This window comes from Delphinapterus leucas, chromosome 16 (assembly GCF_059928025.1).
Source record: "Delphinapterus leucas isolate spDelLeu-1000000601 "Yukka" chromosome 16, BTC_Dleu_Yukka2, whole genome shotgun sequence".
NCBI classification, from domain to species: domain Eukaryota; kingdom Metazoa; phylum Chordata; class Mammalia; order Artiodactyla; family Monodontidae; genus Delphinapterus; species Delphinapterus leucas.
In genome coordinates this window covers 71,905,597-71,923,639 of record NC_143144.1, presented here as the reverse complement: position 1 = coordinate 71,923,639, position 18,043 = coordinate 71,905,597, and the positions used below count along the sequence as shown (strand labels likewise).

The following is an 18,043-nucleotide window of genomic DNA, read 5'->3' as shown; positions in this document are numbered from 1 at the left end:
AGCCCCGCTTTGTTAGTTTCTGATATGTGGGAAGTATTGTACAGATTGAGGAACATTCACAAACTTCCCATACCAGCCAACATGACAAGGAAAAGCCTGATTTTATTGATAATCATGGCTTATAAATATACTGTTACTGTAAAAAAAAATTTTTTAAACCAGTTTTCTACTGGGCAGTTTTGATTTTGAAGGAAAATTTTCAAATACACCTATGAGTAGAGAGAATGGTACAATAATCCCCTACCTAGTCATCTCAAGATTCAATGATTTTACCATACTTAAAAGTAAAATTAATTTTTAATTAATCAATTTATTACTTCTTACATGAAATACCAAGCGTAATCTTAGTAACTTGTTTATGCATTTAAACAAAAGCTAAATATATAGAAAATAAGGCAAAACTAGTATAGCATAAGTAATGTACATATGTGTTTCTTAATAAAGAGAAATTGCTACTTCTTAAGCCTCTGAAAGGATAAAAGTCACTTCTCAGAACTGCTCATTATTCACAAGTGAAGAAGCAGATCACTGAGTAACTGAGGATGGTTCTGCTTCCCATCTCAGGCCACACTTACACTACATATTCTTTGTATTCGTCTCTTTTGATCAAATTCAAATTTTATTTGGAGGTTCACATGAAGTAGTGAGAAAAATGCAAGGAATATAATTCCCACTGAAAAGAATATGTAGTTACGCTGAGCGATTTAAGCTGGAGAACTTTGCAGAATTATGTTTATTAATGATAAGCTTATTATGGTACCACACCGAAAACATGTGGTTTTGAATATCTTCATTAAAAAGCAATAGCTCTATACAGTTCATAAATGTAAGTCCTTCAAAATTTTCAATATAGTACTTATGAAATGTATGAATATTAATAGAGTGTAAAGAAAAGGTACAAATTAGACTACCTCTGGAGAAAGTAGATTAGAGATGCTCTAATCTCCGAGAGTTGCTAAGTTTCAGAGGAACATTATTCAAGTCACACTTCAGAGTTGACATTGACTGGTTAACCTAAAAATGCTACTGTATACCTGGGGGAAATTACTGCCCTCTGAAATATCCCAGGGGAAAAGTTTGTATATCCCAATGATAACACTTGTTCAAGGGTTGGAGGGGGATACAAAGCTGCTTTCTGATGAAATGTTGGCTTTGCCTACAGGTACTATTATGGTTTATCTCTGCATATATATATATATATATATATATACCTTATATACCTGTAAAATGCTAGTTAAGAGTCTTTATATGGCATCAATGATTTCCTAATAGAACATCAACCCTTCCATCACTCACTGGTTTCAAAAGCACATATAACCAACTTTTGATCAGCAATATAGAAAGCTAATAAAGATAATACTCCAAAACCTCATCAAAGTCTGTTACTTCAAAGTACATCTGCCATCCAGATTCTGCTGAATGACTGGTTCAAAGAAAGTATAATTTAGGGAAGAGAGTAAAGGGACTATGCATCTATTGCCTTCTTCTAGGTAATCTATATTCCATAATGAGATCAAGTTAGGTCAAAGGGATGTATAGCCTAACCTCCTTAGAATCCTTTTACCAAAGTTATATTTCATGCAGATCCACTTCTTCACCTGTTGTAAACTATTCTGAGATCCACTATCTGTCACTCAATATTCCTTACTGTAAGAAATTTCTTTCTGACTATAATGCCCAGAGTAAAGTCTCTTCATTAAAAAACAGGCATGCTTTCTCTTTCTAATGAATGTCATATTTTTGCCTAGGCCACCAAAAATCACAGATAGAAATAAAAGCAACGAAATTAACTGTATTCAAGATTTCCAACAGAAATTGCTTGAATAAAATTAATGTCTATGGAACATGTAGCCAGAGGGACCCAAGAGGCCTGAAACTCAGGAGAGAGAGATTTGGGGATAGTGAAACACTTGAGAATAGTAATAACAGTATTTATCGAGCAACTTTTGTTTAACAGGCACTGTACAGAAAACCTATATGCTTTATGTACACATTACACTCATAATCCCAAAAGAGAATGCAGTGAGAAAAAAATGACTCAAGAGAAAGTTGATCATTGGCAGAGCAAGGCTTACCATACGACAAAAGAGAAAGCTAATGACGAAGACAAGGAAGGGCTCTTTTCTTAAATCTTACTCCAATCTGATTGGGAAGGAATGCATGAAAGGAGTGGGGTGGTCTAAATAATCTGTGGTCTTCACAAAATGGAGGCAAATTGATCTCATGGCCTAAAGATTTTAGGTAAAGGTCAGCACTCCACCCATTAATTGATATGTTGTATGAACTGGTATTTATTACATTGAACACGATTCTAAGGATATTTCTTGGTTCACCAGGAAAGAGTGTTAGGCCACATTCAATCAACAATGTCTCTCCTTAGGACTGGATGGTGAGGCAACGGTGTATTATGATATGGCTATAACATGAACAGCGAATATCTGCCATCCTAGAACTAAATATTTCTACTCTCGAGGTAACCCCACTCTACACATACTAAAAGTCTAATTTTTCTAGTAGCACTGTGATGCAAATAAAAATTCATCTGTAGGGCTTCCCTGGTGGCGCAGTGGTTGAGAGTCCACCTGCTGATGCAGGGGACACGGGTTCGTGCCCCGCTCCGGGAAGATCCCACATGCCGCGGAGCAGCTCGGCCTGTGAGCCATGGCCGCTGAGCCTGCGTGTCCGGAGCCTGTGCTCCGCAACGGGAGAGGCCACAACAGTGAGAGGCCCGCGTACCGCAAAAAAAAAAAAAAAAATCATCTGTAAAAGTGGAAAAAGTAAACATGAGGTCAAACAGCAGGTCTGTGCCCCATTAGAAGGCTGCAGACAATTTTTTAAATGAAAGAAAGATATCAAGAGTACACTGTACATAGGGTTAAAGTTGTTCAATAAAATTTTTGGTTCTTGTACATGAATGGATATATAGAGTCACGTGTAAAATGAAATTCTTATCATGGGTCTTCGTCAAAAAATTTTTGTAAGTCACTGCATAAGATCTCCAAGATTACAGCCAGTGCTAAAAACAAAATCTATTTTTAAAAATTCATTAACAGGGCTTCCCTGGTGGCACAGTGGTTGGGAATCCACCAGCCAATGCAGGGGGCACGGGTTTGAGCCCTGGTCCGGGAAGATCCCACATGCAGAGCAACTCAGCCCGTGTGCCACAACTACTGAGCCTGCACTCTAGAGTTCGTAAGCCACAACTACTGAGCCCACGTGCTGTAACTACTGAAGCCCGCACGCCTAGAGCCCGTGCTCCGCAACAAGAGAAGCCACCGCAGTGAGAAGCCCGCACACTGGAACGAAGAGCAGCACCCGCTCGCCGCAACGAGAGAAAGCCCGAGCTCAGCAACTAAGACCCAACACAGCCAAAAATAAATAAAATAAATAAATTTTAAAAAAATTCATTAACAGCTTTTAACTACTTTTGATAAAAGTGTAATGTCCAACATACTTAAAGGTAAAATTTAAAAGATTTAATTTTTCAACAAGTACACAATCTAAAATTAAAAGTATAAGAAACACAAATAGCTAACAAGATAATAACGCTTATTTTTTACTTATTTTGCGGTACACGGGCCCTCTCACTGTTGTGGCCTCTTCCGTTGCGGAGCACAGGCTCCGGACGTGCAGGCTCAGCGGCCATGGCTCACGGGCCCAGCCGCTCCGCGGCATGTGGCATCTTCCCGGGGCGGGGCACGAACCCGTGTCCCCTGTACCGGCAGGCGGACTCTCTACCACTGCGCCACCAGGGAAGCCCAATAACGCTTATTTTTGAAACATGAAACACCCAAGAACTAGGTCTCTATAATAAGATGCACCTGGGATTTTCTATTTACTTTACAGTCATCTGAGGATCGGTGATTTCACTGTATGACATTCAGCTTTCCTAGCTGAATACCAAAACGGTTTGTGATAAATAAACTTAAGCCAGAGCCAATGATGCATTTATATTTCCAGTCATCATATTTCTGGAAATATGCCTGGAATTTACATGTAAAACCTTTCAACAACATATAGTGTGTTACATGTACTTGTGGTTTTGGAGGGGAGGGCTGGATAATGAATATTCCAGTGAACTTCAGGTATTTTATCTTGGGAGGAAAAAGAAAACAAACACATTCCTTAATGTAAATATATCTTTTTGCTATTATTATAAAAGTGACGTTTCATTGTAAAGATTTTGGAGAACACCAAATAATGTGAAAAAAGAAAATAAAATCATCCATAATCCTGTATCAAGGTAACCATTGTTTATATTTTAGAATTAAGAAACATATCAAGCAACTGGCAAATCCTGTAACAGAAACAGATTCTAAACTCCATGGGTCAGTACAATGTTCAAATTTACTGTAAAACTGTCAAACTCCTCCACTCTAACACAATTTTTATACGCTGTGATTTTTCAACACCAATATTTTGAAGACTGCAGAGCAAGCTGCATGGAAATTTTTCCATTTATCTAAGGTATTAAGATCCTTCCCAACTGAAAGACACAGGTTTTTATGCCAGTTAATAACTAAAATGGGATGTCAAAGGCAACAGGCTCTCCAGGGCTTTTTATTTTAAGAAAAGCTTACTTAGACCCCTGGCACTCAGAGTATGGCCCAAGGGCCAGTATCCACCATGAGATAAGTTCAGAAAATAAGGTGCTTAGAAACTTCTTTAGCAATTTGACATTGCCATAACATTTTAACTGTATTTTATAAAAGTCATCAATCAGTCTGCAATGAAATGGGAAGTTTTTTAAATGGTCTTTGACCACATTTTTTTTTTTTTAAAGAAACAATTTAGACAAAACCACTTTATCCAAACTATTTATATCCTGCTTGGAGCAAGGGTTTTAAAACAAATAAAAAGTTTAGTCCAGGAAATTGCTGAAATTCTTCCCTAACTAGTGGCATATTAATCTTCCTTCCACGGGCATTTTCACTGGCCCCTGGCCCCAACTATGATAACCAGCACCTAGTTGCTAATTAGAATACAGATATTATTATCTCTTTTAATGCTAGAAGAGACCCTTGAGAGAATCAAAACCATTTTTCCTAAGGAAAAATTGAGAGGCCCGGAGAGGTCAAACACTGACATCTAGACTTGTCTTAGGGCTCCCCTGCTATTTCGATGAGGGTTCTCACTCAACAGGTTTAGAGCCTCTCCTGCCTCTTCCTAACCCCTCCTCCCTCTCCTAGCAAATACCTCGAAAGATGCTTTCGGATTTAGTCAAGGAATGATGTAACATCATCTTAAAGAGGCCCCATTCTTTTATTTAGTAAACATTTTATAACCATTGAAATAAGCATATCTTTTGTTGGAAATTGCATGGTTTACAAAATGGTATTGCTTCTACAAAACTTCCAAGGTTTAAAAAAATCTTCTGGTCGGGCTTCCCTGGTGGCACAGTGAGAGTCCGCCTGCCGATGCAGCAGACACGGGTTCGTGCCCCGGTCCGGGAGGATCCCACATGCCGCGGAGCGGCTGGGCCCGTGAGCCATGGCCGCTGAGCCTGCACATCCGGAGCCTGTGCTCCACAACGGGAGAGGCCACGGCAGTGAGAGGCCTGCGTACCACAAAAAAAAAAAGAAAAATCTTCTGGTAGATTTTATGATCTGTAAGTTCCCTTTCACTTAAGAAATAAGATTATACAAAACAAAAAAACCCAAAAGAACCTAAATACATATATTTTTAAATTATGGGCATCACAAAAGTTTTGCTTCTATGAGTCAAATTTGTTTTTAAATCACTAATTTATACTCTCAATATTTCGAATCTCAGATATCATGATTATAGACATTGTGTTTAATACTCAGTGTTGACATTCATGCAATTTATACAGCTTATTTTTTAATTGATAAAATCCAACACATAGGTCATTAAGAAAACACTGAAGAAAAACAGAACCATTCCAGTATTCTTACCTTGGACCCTGACAACATACTGGTCAACAGTTTTGTTCCCCTTCCAATTCCAACCACTACAAATCAAAGAAAGAAATATCATGACACTCTGTTGTAAAACTAGGTTTTAACAATGTTTTGTGACATACATTGGTCATAATTTCTTGGCATATGTAACGTAAAGTTGGAAAACCATTTATTTAGCATAATGTGAGGGCTCCTATTACTCCAATCGGTTGAACTTGTCCTGCAAGTAAGAAATTCTGAAGTGCAGGTGGGAGACTTTTTTTCCTTTTTCGAAGTGTGAAACATACTAGAAACCTCAATCCAGACAATTAGATAACAAAAAGTTTTGGAAAAACCTCAAAGGACTCACTGGAATTTTATGTGGGCATCAGTGAAAATACATGGTACAATTAATCTTGGTATGATAAAATATTTGACAGAGTTCATTACTAAACAAAGCAAAATCCATCATCATAACTAATGAACCATTTAAAGATGTTTAGTGCCCAGTAGCATACAATCAAGAAAATAGAAACAACAAATCAACCCAACACAAAAAAGAATACAGGGTAAAATGAGAGCCTGGAGAGTGTATGTTTGTGTAGGCCGTACACAAAGTACAATGGCTCACGTCTCCTCAATTTCAAACATTATCCTTATGACAACACATTTCACCAGCCGAGGATGAGAGGACATAATCATTTCTTCACCTAATAGCAAGGAAATTTTTGTAAGAATTGAAGTATTTCTCATTAATGGATACAATTTTGTAAAAGAACACAATATAACCACCACAATTCAGAATTATAAGCAACAAGGAGAAACGACTGGCAAGCTAAAAGAATTATCATGAATATCTATAGCAGATTCACTGAGTTTACTATGAATCAAATTCTACTCTAGATGTTTTCCATTCATTAGCTCATTTAATCCTTATAACAACCCTGAAAGATAATACAGTTATCCCTATTTGATAGGTGAGGAAACTGAGGCATAGAGAGACTAAGAACTTTGCCCAGCATCTCACAACTAGTAAATGGTGGAGTTAAAGTTCAAACCAGACTAACAGCAGACCCCCTTCCTCTCATCCTCCCTGCCACCTTACTCATCTAGGCATTCTTCCCACTGCCACCAGCCTAAAGCAGCCTATATACTGTAAACCTAGCTATTCTACATCTTCGCCCTTCCTCTCCCAATTCATACCATTTCTGAAAACCTATACTGCACAAAGCCCCCAAACAATCCTCAATAGGGTCCCAATGCCTACAGTACCAACTCCTTAATAAAGTATTCAAAGTCCATCCTTTGAAACACAGCTCACATCCCAACTCCTTCATCAAGTCCATCCCAAACCCCCACCCCTCTCGGCTTCTCTGACAGGCATATTGGTTCAAGGACCAACATAGAAACTGTCCGCCTTCAGGATCCTCTGTTGAGCAAAGCGCTCTTCAAATCACAGCACCTGCTGCTGAGGCAAAAACTTTGTACAATAATAAAAGATTCAATTCAATTTTATTCCATTCAAGAATCCCCAATCAATATCTTGCAAGGAGCTACCATGCACTCAATGCCAAGAAAAACACTTTTAATGGACCAGCACATTTCCTGACTTTGAAAGAGCTTATGATCTCATGGGGAAAATACAATACAGATAAGGGAAACTGCAAGTGCTCAAAAACCTGTTGCCTGCATTAATGAGTGAATAACTCTAAATAACAATACAACGGTATATGATTGTGTCAAAATGAACACAGAGAGAATAACTGCTGTAGGAGGTCAAAGGAGGGAGTGCTCTAAATGGCTACAGAGGCCAGAGAATGCTTCATTCAAACATTTAGTGTGAGTTAGGGCTTAAAGGATGTACAGGATTTGAAGATGCAGACAAGAGAGAAGCATGTTCTAAAGAAGGAACAAACTGACAAATTCTCAGATACAAGGATGAGCACAGTGGGTTTCTCAACCAGAGTGCAGGGCGTCTTAAGAGCAGGCTGATGTGTTTGATTCTATCATGGTTTAAAAGCTGGACTGATGGTGATTCCTCTGCTAGTTCAGTGATCCAGAATGAGACAACAAGGCATCTTAGAGTTACCCAGCTTAAGGCTCTCATTTCATATCCAAGAAGACCAAGGCCCATTGAAGTTAGGTGATTAGTGAAAGCAGAATTTTAGGAAGACTAATACAGAAGTGGTATATAGAAAAATTAACTGGAGTTGAGACCTAGCCAACCAGAAGCTTTTCATTCAAGGGACAGTTTATGGGACAGAATTTTTATTCAGCTTTTTCCCATTCAAAATTTTGTTGTATAGGTACAGAAATAAATAAGACCTGGTTTTAGCCCTCAGTGAGTTAACAAAAACAAAGAATACAGTGAAGTTTTACATTGGCAATATAAAAAAGCAAGTGGGCAGGCTTCACATGTAGGAGACAGCATTTTAACCAAATCAAGAAAGGTTAGTAGGATTTCTACAACTAAAGAAGACAGAGATGAGCAGTTTATCTGAGAGGAAAAGCATAAACAAATACACAACAGTTTGAAAAAGTGTAAAGAATTAGAAGAATGAATGAAAACCAGGATTTTCCAAGTACTGTCTCACAATCACTACTTTATCTCCCAAGTTTTCTGTGCTCAGATGTTTCTCTATAAAAAAATAAAGCCACTGTCTCCAAACCTATACAAATGTCCTAATACTCTATTCTCAAATCATTGAACTTATTTATGATGAGAGTCACTTTAGGGCCGGCAAGTCTATTACACATGTAATTCCAAAGCATTTTGCAGTTGGAAGTTTCTACTGCCATTTATCTAACTCTCCAAGACCCTTGCAATCACTTGAAAAGACCAGTATCTTTCCACTTCCAGGTATCTATCTTAATAATCCAAAACAAAGAGGAAGTTTTATTCATAAAGATGATCCTTACAAAATCAGTCCTACTAACAAAACTGGTAATAACCTCCAATGACCTCAAATAAGGAAATGGTTAAATCAATATGACATCACATGATATTGCCATTAAAAATAATGTTTATTTCCCTCTTAGAACTGCTTTTGCCGCATCCCATAAATTTTAATATGTTGTATTTGCATTTCATTTGTCTCAAGATATTTTTTGATTTCCCTTTTGTTTTCTTCCTCGACCCACTGATTATTCAGAAGTGTGTTATTTAATATCATTTTCCTCCTGTAATTGATTTCTAGTTTCATACCATTGTGGTTGGAGAAGATACTTGATATGATTTCAACACTTTAAACATACACAATTATATTGGTCAATTATTCCTCAATAAAGTCTAAAAAAAGAAAAAATCATGTTTACAAATATTTTTAATTAACATGAAAAAATGCTATGTTATGATGTTAAGTAAAAAAAGGATACAATGTACATACATACAGTAAAACAGCTCAACTTAAAAATTCTGCATAGACAAAAAGCTAGGAAGAAATATAACAAAAATGTTAACAGTGATTATTGCTGGAAGGTAGAAAATGTATAAGTATTACTTTCAACTTTTTTTGTATTTTCTAAATTTTTCACTGTAATTTTCTAACCTTTAAAGTTAAAAAATAACTTCTAAAATGGTATATAGGGCTTCCCTAGTGGCGCAGTGGTTGAGAGTCCGCCTGCCGATGCAGGGGACACGGGTTCGTGCCCCAGTCCGGGAAGATCCCACATACTGCGGAGCGGCTGGGCCCGTGAGCCATGGCCGCTGAGCCTGCGCATCCGGAGCCTGTGCTCCGCAACGGGAGAGGCCACAACAGTGAGAGGCCCGCGTACCACAAAAAAACAAAAAACAAATAAAATGGTGTATAAAAACTCAATTTCCATTTTAAGCGATTTATAATAGATGGGTATATTAGTTTCCTATTGCTGCTGTAATAAATTACCAACATAGTGGTTTAAAACAAAACAAACTTATTATCCTACAGTTCTAGGGGTCAGGAGTCTGAGGTGGGTTTTACTATGGTAAAAATCAAGGTGTCAGCACCAACTGCATTCTTTTCTGGAGGCCCTAGGGGAGGATCTTTCTCTGGAGCCTTCTTAGAGGAGTTTTCTTGCCTTTGCCAGCTTCTAGAAGCTGTTCATCTTCCTTGGTTCATGGCCCCCTTCCTCATCAAGGCCAGCAATCTCATCACTACGAAGTCTGCTTCCACTGCCACATCTTTTTTGACACTCTTCTGCCTCCTCTTCCACTTTTAAAGACCCTTCCGATTACACTGGATCCACCAGGATATTCCAGGGTATCTCTTAAAGTCAACTAATGAACATTAATTCCACGTGCAACTTTAATGCCCCCTCGTCACATAACCTAACATACTCATAGGTTCTGGAGATTAGGACACGAACGTCTTTAGGGGGGCCATTATTCTGCCTATCACAGCAGCACATTTTATCCTCTTTCTTCTTGGATTTATGGTGCTGTGCCTTAGAAAACAGAAGGTTATAATAAATAGGCTTCAACTCTAGAAGAGCTGAACTGGTAAGAATCCCGAAGCCACTTCTAGAACCAATGGCAAAGAATGCTGTGATTGACTGGTAATTTCTGCTATGGACATAGGGAGCAGGGAACAAAGGCAGGAGTGCCAGGTATTTGACATCCCAGGTTAGGACAGAGACTTTAAAACTGAGCAGGTCCAGGTTCAGCTCCTGACCTTGCCACTAACCATGGGACGGACCTCACATACAATAAGTGCTCAATAAATGATTATTATTAGTTATGGTAAGAAACAGTAATTAAGGTATCAGAATTTGCCTATTCAAGTTCTCTAATTCAGGAAAATGAATTTCCATGTGTTTTTTTTCTATTTTAACCTCAGGTAAAGATGTTTTTGTCAACATGCATCAAATAAAATCTGTAATTTCAGAAAATGCAAAATCATAAACTGCTTCTAATTTTCTTGAAAAATACAATTTTATTCACCAATTTTATCCTTTTCTTCTAAGTAAGCATTCATTTCCTTTGGCTAGCTTAGATCAGGTTTGTTTTTATTTGTATCTAATTTTAGCTCTAATAAAATGGATTGGATCATGTAGCACAGTATTTTTTAAAGCATGAGTCACAATCCATTAGGGCAGCATGAAATCAATTTACTGGATTATGATCAACATTTTAAAAAATGGAATACAATAAAATATAAAACACCAGGGCATGGAAAAAGGTAAGTATTGTTCCATAAACGTTTTTTTCTAGTATGTGGGGAAGGGGGAGATAGGGAGAATCCCAACATATGTATTTCTGTGACTGTGGATACAGTTACAAAAAAGTTTCTAAGAACATACCCTGTCCTGTGGATACACACTTTAGCAGTCTATAAAGATAGACTTCAGAACCTCTACTAGATGCAAAAAAAAGAGAAAAGGATGGAAGAAAAAAGGATAAATGACTCCTCTCCCCTCAATCAATTCTATCAATTTTCCTGCACATGCAATAAGACATTCAACTAATGTCCCCAAGACAGAGTGACTTCCTCTGAAGAACTATAAGGTTCGCCTTCTCAAGAGAGCTAATGTCAGAGTTAGATTCGATATAGGCAGAACAAAGAGCCATATACCTTGTCAGGAGTCCCCAAGACTATCCCACCCTGGAAGATTCATCCATGGCTAAGATTTACCTACCGTGACATCCTAAGGTTACACAGCTGTATCCTAAGGGTAAAGACACTGGAGAAAACCCATGCTCAGGTTCCTTATTCTCTCTCCCTCTTATGAGGGGGGACACTTGAGCACATTCCTTCCTCCAACAATCCAACAAGGAATAACATGTGTACAATGTTCCTGCTCAAGAGAGCCCATTAGAAACTCAGCACCCAAAGTTTTTATTGGAGGGGATGAGAGGAATGGTCACCCAGACACCCTCTGCCTGCATGGTGGGACAAAATCCCAGATTCCAAGATAGAAAGCAGGCGTTTAGCGTAAACCACACTGTTCACACAAATAGTCAGTGATTTCAGGCCTGCTGTGTTAACTCTTTCCTGCACAGATACAAACCCTTTCTCAAAGTCCATCCAGACATAAAAGTGGCTATTTCTAACAGCCTTCTATACCTTGTGCCAAATGATACAAGGGCTTCTTGAGAAGATGGCACTATAAATCCAGCAGATCTGAAATATTCCAAAGTAGACTGAAAATGGCATGGCCTTAGTTAATTTTATCTGTTCTTAATCAATATTTCTTTCTGATGTAAGTGGCAGTTACATCAAACTTCCATTCGTATCTCTTACCCAGGACTCCTCGGGCTGCACTGTCTAGAGTCCCTCCATGCCCAATTTTCAAAGTCTGCTTTTTCCTCTTGGTCCATTCTGGAGAAGGCATTCCAGCTTCTATAAGAGTAATTGGGATGAAAAACAGGTAAGTACTGAGACAAATGAAGTAGAATCTCCATAAATACGGGATGAGGCAGTGTGGATGGAGTACTCAAGACAAATAAAAAGTACTGTACAAACTTAATATGTTAAGATTATGACGATATTACTAACAAAGAAGAGACTTTAAAATGTACAGACGCTCCCTAAATTACAAAGAAATAGTATTCCCAAATTAGTTGTCTAGAAACTAGAATTCATTTTCCAAGGGAAAAAAAATTTTTTTTAAAGTGGGTAAATATCCACACGAACCCACAAAGATCTAGTAAATTCCTGGTAGCAGTGGGCTGGTAGATAGAGAATGATGAAAAGAAGTTAGTTTTTACATAGGCAGCTAGTTTTTAAAGTCCTCATTTTCATTTCTGAAATCTCGTTTGTTCCCTGGTGCTCTTTGCTGGTCTCTCCAGCTACCTAAATGTTGGGAGTACATCTCATACCGGGTTACTTCTGAGGACACTAAGTTCCCAAACTATCTATAGGTCTGTCCTCCTCTCCTAATCAAAACTCTCAATTCCTTAAAGAAGCTAATCTCAACAAAAGGTTATGTGGGAAGAGGGTAACAGTTTAAGTTGCCACTTATACTCCAAAGCATTTAGATATTAAAAAAGAAAGGAAAAAAAAAAGCCAACCTGGCCTATCTCATATTCCTATTGTAAAAAATAAAATGAAATAATGCGATCTGAATGTGCTTTGGAAACTCGAAGCACTATACAATATGCTGTTATGATCATCAAGCTCACCATCACGGCATATAACATTATACGGAGAGAATACTGGCTACTAGGCTTCAAATGAGAAAGCAGAGAATGGCAGGAAGAGCTCTATTGATCTGTACCCCTCCAAACCCATCAAACCTTCCTCATTACCACTGACCCACAGAAGATGGAAAATAGAGTAAAAGAAAATGAAAAGAGAGGACAGAGACAGGAAAGGAGGGAAGGCAGAGGAACAGTGAAGAAGCCAGATTAAATGGCCCAAAGGATAAGTTGGGTTGTAATTACTACCTTACTGAGTCAGAACTCAGTCTGGAACACAGTCCTATTGTCACTGTCTGATTACAACATCACCCCGCTTGGAAGGACATGACCATATGCTTTAACATACATCTGTAAGGCGAGGCCTAGGCTTCAAACCCTTCACTTTCACTTGTAACCCATTATGGATCTCTTGTACTGTATGCATAGAAATATTTTGGGGAACTCTTTGTATTTTTAACTTGATGGTCCTTGGAGTGTGGAGGCCCTAAAATTTACTGTCTTCCCTTTGTGCCCAAATTTACCTCTTTCAAGTTTGAAGACACACCATCTCTACTATATTGGAATTTGGTTCACCCCATTGGTACCATTCATGGATGAATATTTATTAAGATCTTTTCTAGCTATAAAATTCTGATATGTTTTAGTCCTTGAAGGATTCAAAAAGACGGAAGAGCAGAGATTTTAGTACGACATGAATCAATGTACGGAAAGGCAAGGAATGTTAGTAGAGAGCATGACAACTGACTGTGGCCTAAATCAGCGGTTGTCAAACCTGGCTGGCATTAGAATGTCTTGCCCTGGAATCTGTATTTTTAAGAGAACCTTCCCAGACAATTCTGCCAGCCAGTTAGAATGGCATTTGGGAAGCCCTGGTCTGGCTAACATAAATATAGAATAGGCCAATCACAAGCAATATAGAAATGGAGAGTGATGAGAATGTCTACTTCTGAGTGAGTGGCTTCCAGAAGATGGTCCAGCAACAGCCTTGAAACAATCAATTTTAACTAAGTTTCAAGAGGAATTTCAGTTCTTGATAGGCAGATTAACCAGAAGGCCAGGATATGGCTTTAATCCTATCAGAAACTTGTCTGAAACAAAGAATGATAATCATTACCTTGAGGATCAAAAAAGCCTTAGCTTAGCTAACAAATCAGGCCAAATGAAAGCAATTCTATGAAGGAAACAACTTCATGATGACACCACAAAGCTTGTCCTTGATGTAATTCCTTCCTTCAGCATCCCGTATATGACCCATCCTTACAGGTAACAAAGTATAATGAAAGTATAACAAAAGAATAAGCAGATGTAACATAGGTATTAAACATCTTCAGGAATGTACCTTTGCCAATAAACATTTGAATCTGTATTGTGTCAGTTTTAATTAACAAATTCCTACCAGAATATTTGCTTTTGCAGTAAAAAGGGCGGGGGAGGCAGTAACATTTGCCAGGGGACACTAAACAAAGAAGAAATTTCCTGTACTGATTTCATGGAAAAATAAGCCAGGGCCAAACTCTGGAGGGCCTTGAAAACCCAGTTAAATAGTTTTATCACCAAAGTTTGCAGAAATTACTGCTATGAGCTTAGCAAGACACAGTGTCTTTCACCCTCACCTCTCCATAGGTTAGCACAGGTCTGGCTTATTGCAAGATCCAAAAAAATCCAAGGTTCCTTGATTCCATTGTCTGAAATGATCTACTGGACTGATGAACTGAGAGATTCTTCAGGCTTTTCTAATATTCTCCCAGTGTATATGAGGAAACAAACAAACAAAAAGAGTGCTCTTAGAAGTGACCAAGTTATATTTAGTGTTCGTCAAAACGTGGTCCATTAACTACTTATACCAGAATCACCCGGAGCAACAGTTTAAAAATGCAGTTTCCTAAAAATACCCCATATCCTCAGAATCACAGTCTCTGAGTGGGGCAAGGATTAGGAATCTGCATTTGTACAAGGGACTCTAAATAATTCTTATGCCCACTATATGAAAACCACTGTGTTGAGTCTTGGTTAACTAAGTAACATCCGCATTTCCAACATATTTTTAGGAATGCAACTTTGGGGTGTAGAGAGCCAGTGATTCCGTTGGGTAGAGTTTATCTACGTGAGCCAAACAAAAGGTTTCTGAGAGATCAGATTGTAGAAAACTCGTCTGCAGGCCCAAGAGCCGAGGTTTATTTGTGGATGTGTGGGTTCTGCTTTTTGTTTTTTTTCCCTTGAGAACGACAACTGCCAACTAGGCTACAGGAGTTCACGTCAGGACAAGTCCAAGCCGGAGATGCCCCAGATTTCTGTCCAGAGCTTACACTGTGGCCGTTCTCCCTTTCCCTTCCTCTTATCTCTTGAGCCACGAGAGCGCGAAAAGCCCAGTGTGCTCTGTGCGGCTTCCGCTCTCACGGCGACCGCCTCGCCTCGGCCTGGTCCCCACCCGGCTGCAGTACCTGCCAGCAGCTTCTCCTTCAGCCGATTCAGCAGCTCGGCTGAAGTGGGCCCTTTGGGCTTGTGCACGGCGAACACGCCGCTCAGGGACAGCAGCTTAGTAGCCAACGCGGGCTTGGAGACCCTGGCTTCGGATCCGGTCCTGGCCGCAACCGCCGCGGCTGCAGCCATCGCTGAGGATGTGGCGGCCGTGGCTGCAGCCATTCCTGCACTTTCGGGGACTGGGGTTGTATCTGGTTTCAAGGATGACGACGATACCACCGCCGCCTCAGCAGCTGCCATACTTTTGTAGCCCAGACCTGTTTTGTTTCGTGGAGTCGCACGCTAATGACGCAAAAGGAGTGCACCCAACAACCCCCAGTCTTTCCCCTTGCTTCGAAGCTGCCCGGGCGGGGTGGGATCGCAAGGGCTTGTGGGGATTGTAGTCCATGGCTTTCCCGTGCTGGCCGAGAGTCGCTGAGTCTTCCGAGGGCTCTGATGGAGTAGTTTTTCTCGTGTAATACTGCGTGCTTCTTAGGTGGGGTTAGTTCGGTGCCGCAGGTGTAATTTGGGGTTGCCGAACCCAAACACCAAGTCTGTGTATATTTTCGGCGAGAAATCTCTTCACATCTCTCCCCCCCCCGCCCCCTTCAAGAATTAAGCAGAAGTCAGCAACCAAGAATAGAAAACTTAAAATGCTGACTTCCGCTGCAGCTTGTGAAGAACCACGGCTCCCATGGTTCACTGCTTTATTCAATTTATTGTGTTCTTGGATTCATGGTTCAGAATTAAAATACACCTGAATGTAATCTCAGAGCAAAGAACATGTTTACCTTGTTCACTGCTGTATTCCAGTGCCTCACACATAGCAGGCACTTAAATATTTGGGAACAGATAAATGGATACGAGTTCTTCAAATTCCTGAAAGAAACCTCTAGGCCAAGCCAGTGCTAAATCACATAGGCTTATTTTGATGCCCTTCATGCACTCCTTTCCATCCCCCAAACCCCACAACTCACATGTAATTCTTAAGGATTCTAAGATATTTAATACTAAGTCTTCTGTGGATTGCATCCTTTAGTAACACATTGCCTAGGCATTATTGCAGTTCATAAAATTAAACTTTACTTTAGATTTGAGACCTCTCTGGAAGTTATTCACTCCCCAACAAAATTCAGGAACACTGTTCTGATCCTGGCACAAAGCAAAGTGGAGAAAAATTCTTCATCTTACTTCTGCATCAGATATATTAAATGGTATTACAAGTGTTGTGAGACAGATAAAGTTTGTCTTCATTGTTCCTACAAATTTCCTTACAGCCACCCTTTCTCCTCATCATCCTTTTTCACATTTATATCTATTATCCTAATGATGCCTCTCAGCTACTCACAATCACCAATTATGGGATCCCATTTGAACTTGCCGCATTCATTCAAGAAAAACAAGAAAATGTTTTAAATACAATAATTATTTCTTCCTATATTTCCACCCTTCTCTGCCTCAGTCAGATCACCGGACTCATATGAAATCTATGGGGTGCACAACAACGTAAATGTACTTAATGCAACATAACTGTACACTTTAAAATGGTTAAAATTTTATGTGATGTATAATATACCACAAAAAGAAAGAAAAAAAACCCAGCATCTGTGGAGGAGTGAGAAAGGGAGGGAGAGTTTTTGTAGGGTGGAAAGCTGAAATTCCTAGAAGCAGTTTACTTACTCTTGTGGTCTATTATAAAAACCTAAGCTAACTGAAAACATTATGCACAGGATGCCTTGGAGGCCAGAAGAGAAGAGAATTGTTTTGAGAATCAGGAGAGAGAAACTGAAAGATTGACAGGTCCCATGATTCGTGAATACCTGAGCCTGCTTCAGGATTTTCCCTTCTCCAGGAAGGTGGCTTGGCTTCAGAGGGGATGGCTACACCCTAGGGAGCAAAGCATCCTTTAGCCTTGGTAAGATTTCTGTGCTCTCCTCTTGGCAGAGAAAGTTTAAAGCAGGCTTGAACAGTGATGACTTGGAAATTAGAGAGCCTTTTCCCAGTTGTCTAGACATCAGTAAACTTCCCTAATTCTGCTGTGACTCCGATGGGGGGAGTGGAGGGAGGGCATAACTAGGGGTGAAAAAATAACGCTTTCATTTGAATTTTCCACAAGCCCATTGCAGAATCAGAGCTCATCTGATTAATAGAAAACAAAGAAATAAGTATTTCTTGTACATTTTATTTCCTGGATGCTAGGGAACAGCAAAATTAATTCAACTCTGCTATCAAATCTATATTATTGGCATCAGAAGCATCAAGTTCTAATTTTCTGAGGTAACCAACATCTCCCACGTTGGGCAAGCCTTGCATTTATAAGTTATCTTAATATATGTGTGAGTTAGGATTCTTTGGTTGGGAGTGACCGAAACTGATTCATATCAGCTTAGAATTTATCAGAAGGATTCTTTTTAAAAAGGGTTTATCAGAAGTGTACTGGAATATTATGCAGAACCTGGGAAGTTCTCTCTTTTTCTCCCTCTCTCCCCACATCCTCCTTTCATGCTACTCTCTTGTGTCTTTTTCGTTCTTCTCTTTTGCTTCTAACAGGCTTTTTTTCTACTTA

The 18,043-nt window shown here is 39.3% G+C and overlaps 1 protein-coding gene across 2 annotated transcripts in view; it reads right to left on the bottom strand.

Annotated features, from left to right (window-relative positions):
• TRUB1 (TruB pseudouridine synthase family member 1) overlaps positions 1–15,895 on the bottom strand; it is a 68,634-nt gene extending 52,739 nt beyond the window's left edge. The window contains exons 1-3 of one of the 2 annotated variants that reach the window (XM_022568677.2): positions 15,459–15,895; positions 12,119–12,217; positions 5,916–5,971 (exon numbers count right to left, since the gene is read on the bottom strand). In XM_022568677.2, coding sequence (XP_022424385.1) covers positions 5,916–5,971; positions 12,119–12,217; positions 15,459–15,738 — 435 coding nt within the window. In that variant the 5' untranslated portion in view covers positions 15,739–15,895. The remainder of the gene's footprint in view (positions 1–5,915; positions 5,972–12,118; positions 12,218–15,458) is intronic. The other variant, XM_022568676.2, reaches the window with a different exon arrangement.
• Between the last annotated feature and the right edge of the window lie 2,148 nt (positions 15,896–18,043).